The 6,279-nt window shown below is 32.0% G+C and overlaps 1 protein-coding gene across 1 annotated transcript; it reads left to right on the top strand.

Annotated features, from left to right (window-relative positions):
* The first annotated feature begins 1,365 nt into the window (after window positions 1-1,365).
* LOC107946977 (probable ATP synthase 24 kDa subunit, mitochondrial) lies at window positions 1,366-5,977 on the top strand. Its single transcript, XM_016881496.2, has 7 exons — window positions 1,366-1,518; window positions 2,456-2,552; window positions 2,858-3,002; window positions 4,026-4,136; window positions 4,499-4,645; window positions 5,033-5,155; window positions 5,659-5,977. The coding sequence occupies exons 1-7, from the start codon at window positions 1,480-1,482 to the stop codon at window positions 5,720-5,722; spliced, it is 726 nt and encodes a 241-aa protein (XP_016736985.1). The 5' UTR covers window positions 1,366-1,479; the 3' UTR covers window positions 5,723-5,977.
* The last annotated feature ends 302 nt before the right edge of the window (window positions 5,978-6,279 follow it).

The raw sequence follows: 6,279 nt of genomic DNA, 5'->3' as shown, positions 1-6,279 counted from the left end.
CCTACAAATCAGCTGAAAACACTTCAAGCTAGAAGCATTTTCGTTATTTCAGTCTAGTCTCGTAATTTTTCGAAAAAAATCTAATTAAGTAAATTTTTTTAATTTAGTATTTTTCAGAAATTCACTCATTTATTGGCTTGGAGAGGAATAAATGATAGATATTTTGAAAATTTTGTATCTTATTAATAGTAAGTATAGATACAACTTATGAAGATAATAAATCATGCACATTTAAAAAAATTTATATATCACATTAAAATAAAATTTTGGCTGTCTGGTAAATTTAAGGTTTTATTGATTTAATTGGCGTGAGTTCAAATCTTGTTATATGCATATTTTTATTAGTTTTTGTTAAAATAAAAGTTTAAAATACCCTATACCTTATTTTATTTACGGATGCATATTTCCGTAATTTTCCTAATCAAGTTATGCCCGGTTGACTCGTGGCACTAACTCAGTCAGGTGCTTAAATAATAGCATAGATATACAATTGATGGAGGTAATAAAGTGTGTATAATAAAATTAAAATGTATAAAAACATTAAAATAAATTTTTAAATTAGTGGTAAATTAAATGTTTTACTTATTTAATGGGTGTGAGTTCAAATCCTAACATATTGATATTTTTTAAATAAAAAAACTTATGTATCCTTGAATATATAACTTATTTTAATTATGAATTGATATTTCTATAATTTTCTTAATCGAGTTGGTGCACAGTTGACTCGTGACACCAACTTAGTTAGGAGCTTAAATAATAGTATAGATATTTTAGTCATGACCAAATGGTAGTAGTTAAATCTGTTTGCTCAAATTTTGTTATTAGTCTTGTACCAAACTTAAAATCGTAGATTTGGTCAATGTTCTTCAATTAGATAAGTTATTAGTCCTTATATTTTTTGAATTTCAAAATTTCAATCTTGATACGAACGATAGTCTTTAAATTCATAATTGACATTTTTATGCATAATATGTAGAAATAAAAAGATGACATCACAACATATATGTGATAATATAGTTTGTCAAGTCAAATTTTAAAAAGTAATAGAAATAAGCTTAATAAATTTAAAAATTTTTATTAGGTAAAGACTAAAATTTTAAAATTATTAAAAATTACTAAATTAGAATATAAGGCTAAATCCACACGCATAGTATATGGAGTTATGCGAAAGTTTAACCAATCAACAACTTTGAATAATCCACATTAGGTGAGTTAAACGGATCGGGTCAGCGTAGCTGATATTTCGGAGCTGTAGCAGGGAGAAAAAACCGCGTAGAGATATAAGGGACACATGGCAAGTATAGAACTGGATGATGATTAATCAATAGATCCAACGGTCAAAATCGAAAGCACATCAACTCCTGAATCACCAGCATCATCACACGATAGAAACCTCGCATCTTATAGCGATTCCCTTTTATCAAACAAATATTCAAAAACCCTAATCCAACGAAAAAAGTTTAATTGAGTTCTCCGATCATGGCCCTCTCTGCTCGTATCCTCTCAAAATCTCGCCAGGTTTTTTTTTTGTTTGCTCCAGATCCCCATTCACGATTCCTTAATTTCTTTCTATTCTATTAATTCTATCTTTACATCATCCTTTTATTTTTTCATTCGATCTTTATGATTCAAAATGTTGTTTTTCTGGTTTTAGTCTGTTCGAGCTTTGTTTGTTTAGTGGATCTGCTCAAACTTCACTAATCTTACTTTTTTTTTTAAATTCCTACTCTTTTTTTTTTAAATTCTTAGTGGTAGGATTACTTAAGTGAAATAGAAACTTGAAGTTTAGATTAATGTTTATGATTAATTAAATATTGGATTTTTTAATCATTTCTGTCGAAATTCTTATTTGAAATTGGAATTTATTTTCGTTTTTTCCTCAAAATTCTCCCAAGGCCTAACCATTTTTGCCTCTTCTTTTTTGGGCAAAGCAAGCACAGGTGCAGTCAAAGTGCTTTACTCGAGTACTTAGAATTTGGGGGATTTTTATTTGTTCATCTACCATGTAAATTGTGAGAGAGATATGCATATATTATTAATAAAATAGTTGAGATTGAATATCTATTAATGCCAAATGTCTATAGGAATTTCAAATTCGCTTCTAAGTAGGCATCTAATTTATGAATTTGAGAAATAATGATGAATATTCTGATTATGTGTTTTATCTTACAACTTAAATTATTTTTGGAATCCAAGTTCCCAAACATTTTACCCTACTCTTTCACGACAAAATGTTGAAATGATTTTCTTTCTTTTGTTTTACTTTTTTCTTTTCGGAAAAGTGGCTTAGATGTAGTGACAAATATTAAGCAAGATAACAGCCACAATGGCTAAAAAAGTTATTATAGGATCCGATATTTAATTTTTTTTTTCTTTTAAGTTCTTAAATTCGGTATGTCCTCTGATGTCTTTTCTTTTTTCTCCCTTTTAAATAATCTCATTGTTCTTTGTACAGCTTTGTGGTAGTCAATCTATTCTACAAAAGGAGAATACCATTCCTGTTCGTTTTTATGCCAAAGAGGCTGCTGCTCCCATTGCTAATAAGGGAGATGGTGAGTGAACATCTAGATGCTTGCATTGCTTTCGACCTTAATTTGGATTGTTGACCTATACACTTCTAACCCATATTATGCTAATAGTAGCAATTTCATTATTACTTGTGTTTATGTGGACTATAGATTTGTATGCTTGGTGCATATTTATGGCTATGATTTGATGTTCTTAATGCTAGAGGATCTGATGTTTTTGATGCATATGGGAAATAAGATGGGTTAATGGGGTGAAGTCTTTTGATGCTTCTGTTATCTGTTGTTAATTGGTAACTTTCTGACGAATTTCTTTGGCTTTAATAAAAAAGAGATATTGAAAAATATCTTTTTGGAGGTTAAGGCAAAATATGAGGCGGCATTGGGAATATTTAGGAAGGAGAAGATCACCATTGACCCAGATGACCCTGCTGCTGTTTCTCAGTATGCAAAGGTTATGAAGACAGTTAGGCAGAAGTAAAGTTTTTTTTTTCCTTTGTCGTTGCTGACTTGTTCTTCAATTCCTTCTGAACATTTGCACCTCTGTTTTTATCTCATGTATATTAAATTGTATGTTTGTACTTGGTAGAATTTTGGCAAGGCAATAGGGTAGAAAGTAGAATCAGGGATCATGAGTGGTTCTTTGATCCTGCCCCGAATGTTTAGGCTACTGTAGTGCTTCATCAATGCCCTACAAAGAGTGCTCAATATTTGCCAACCCTCCTCCGGCTCCAAAAACAAAAAAAAAAAGAAAAAAGAAACCAATATGAACCACCCTTAGTGTATACTTATAAAAGTGCCAGTAATGAGGGAAATGCGAGAACAAACTACTTAAATATACTCTAAGAGTAAGGGATTAAACCAAATTGCTGTTGTTAAATTTAATTGTGTACATTGGTTTTAGAAATAACATCAAAATAACCTTTTTGAAACTCTGTAATTGCTACAGCTCTCACTGCCTGTCATACTTTTTATTTACTTTTGGGGTATTGTACCTTCACCAGTGGTTTGTTCTTTTTATAGTTTCAGATTTTAAGTCAATAAGAAGATTGTACAAGAAGACTTTATTTAGTTAATTGCTTTGAGAACTGGTTTGATAAGCCTTAGTGAGCTAATCTTAATGGGGTTCAAATTTAGCTGTTAAATGAGCATTCCAAATGGGTTTAAGATTGTTTTTCAATGGGATAGCTAATTCCTTGCTTTAATTTGCACTCTTATTTAAATTGGTTGTTGAAAAGAATCCTTTTAACCTTCTTAAGTTCTTCAAGTTATAATAAGATTTCACTACATAACTCCATAAGTTGAAACAATAGTACAAGAGAGATTAATTTTTAAATACGTGGCCAATTGGCGTTACCCTACTACATTTGTTCTATTATTCTGTTTCCTTACCGTTTGTGATCTTGCCTCTTTAAAAAGGATGAAATAGTGTTTGTCTCTAAATGTGCATGCATTCACTGGTTTATAATGCGTTTGCCTCTAAATTTTCCCCTCATGCAGGGCTGACTTGTTTTCAGAATCTCAGCGCATCCAGTACACCATCCAAACACGAACTCAGGACATTCCAGATGCTCGAACATATTTATTGATCCTGAAGGATATAAGGATCAAGTATGCTACTCCCTACTTTGAGTTAGTTGTATATTGTTTTTCAATCCTTAATGTTGTGATGAATACCATAATTCATAGTTAATTTTGTTCCCTTTTTCGCTATGGTAGCATGTTTATGTGATTATGCAAAGAATAAGTATAGCTTTCACTTAAGGTTAAATTACTTGAGTCCTGTTTTGCAAGGGATTTCCCTTTTAGAGTTGAATTGAGCTTGGATGTTGTCAGTAACAGCTGATGCTGACTATTTCATATTTTCTTTTCATGAACTCCCAAGTATTATTTTCAATGGTACTAGTGTCTACGCTTGCTCTATGATTAAAACAGTTATTGTTTATTTTATATCATTTTTTTACCTTCTGCAGGAGAGGACTCACTGATGACCTTTGTGCTGAGGCTATGATGATGAATGCTTTGGATAAAGTCGAAAAAGAAATCAAGAAGCCTCTTTTGAGGAATGACAAGAAATCAATGGCTCTTCTTACAGCAGAGTTTGACAAGATCAATAAAAAGTAATCCTTTGTCTCAATAACTAATTATGTCTTAATTCTTTCAAACATTGACTAGGATTTCTGAATTTAAAAATGTTTTTGGACTCAGAACTAGTGGGATTCTTTATGAATTTCCAACAATGGGCTCATTCTGTACAATTATGAATTCTTGATCCATTTTTGTAAAGCATGATTTTACATTCTAGTCCAATTTCACAGAATCACTGGTTACTATACGTGGTTATGAGCTTTGTAGAGCTTTAAAATTGCTTTTGGCCCTTAATTAATGTGGAGAGTTATGTTTTAATAGTTGATTCCTGAGAAATTTTACATTTATGCTTTTGCTTCTTTCCCTAAAGGAATGCAGAGTTATGTTTGTCTTTTATGTCTAATTGTGTGCCTTAACAGGCTTGGAATCCGGAAGGAAGGTCTTCCCAAGTATGAAGAACAGTTAGAACTAAAAATCTCCAAGGCACAATTGGAGGAGCTGAAGAAGGATGCTCTTGAAGCAATGGAAACACAAAAGAAGCGGTACGTTAAAGATCTTTTGTTTTACAATGATGAATTTCTCTCTTTTTTCACACTACATTTCTTATGTAGTGGCCCTGGGACTTAATTAATTTATGCGGTTGGATGGAATTGGGTTAGCTGCTAGGAAAGTAATTGCTTTTTTTCTTGTCTACACTTGCACATAGACATGGGTCCAAATTACTCATATCTTGTAAAGCTTTCAAGCTATCTTCTCTGTTTAGGTTAATCTGAGAGATACGCATGCAGCTAGGAGACATTTACAATTTACTGTTTCGTATGAAAGAAGCATGATAGTTTGTATAACATAAAGAAAAGAAATTTAAAAAATGTACATATTATTTTTTTCTGAATCATACATCTAACAAAGTTTAGTCAACGAAACCATTATCTGTCTGGTATTTGCTGCCAAATGGATGAATGATTTGTTTGTATCATTGTATGCAATGTATGGCATAATTGATGAAATGCTTTATTTTCCCCTTATAATAACTTTTTATGTTCAGGGAGGAATTCAAGGATGAGGCAATGCCTGATGTAAAGTCATTGGACATACGAAACTTCCTATAATTCTCTAATTCACTTTCGGTTTTCCAGTGACTTTGGAGGTCAACTTTCTGAATTGGGGAATTCCTTTGTCATTTTTTGCTATAATAAAAAAAAAAGAAAAAAGAAGCAACTGGTCAGTTAAAAATGCAAAGCTATCTCATCTTGCATGAGTTATCATTCAAGCAGGATTAGTAGTGGGAATCTTTTTTGTTCATGCACTTGCTATTGAGTTCCCATTTCATTGAGCTGATATTATGGATGAAATTTGGGTTTTAATCGCTGTAAAGGGTCAGATATTGGTGCATATTTTAGCTTGAACTGTTTACTTTCAATCCGAATGCTGCCAGCCGCCCCGTTGCGTCTGTGCACTGTAAAATTAAACCCCACCTAGGGGCAGGATTTGTGAAGTCGATCGTAGGGTACAGTACTCTGAAAGTTAGTTGCATCACCATATTTACTGGACTAATCTAATTTCAAGGTTAATAAGTTTCAAAACTCACCTCATACCAGGTAACACAATTTACTTGTTAGAAAACAAATCAAAAGTCGAAAGACTCGAATATTGTCTAGTGCAATAA

This window comes from Gossypium hirsutum, chromosome A11 (assembly GCF_007990345.1).
Source record: "Gossypium hirsutum isolate 1008001.06 chromosome A11, Gossypium_hirsutum_v2.1, whole genome shotgun sequence".
In the NCBI taxonomy this organism is placed as follows: Eukaryota; Viridiplantae; Streptophyta; class Magnoliopsida; order Malvales; family Malvaceae; genus Gossypium; species Gossypium hirsutum.
Note: the sequence above shows the minus strand (reverse complement) of the source record. Positions and strands in the feature narration are given on the sequence as shown.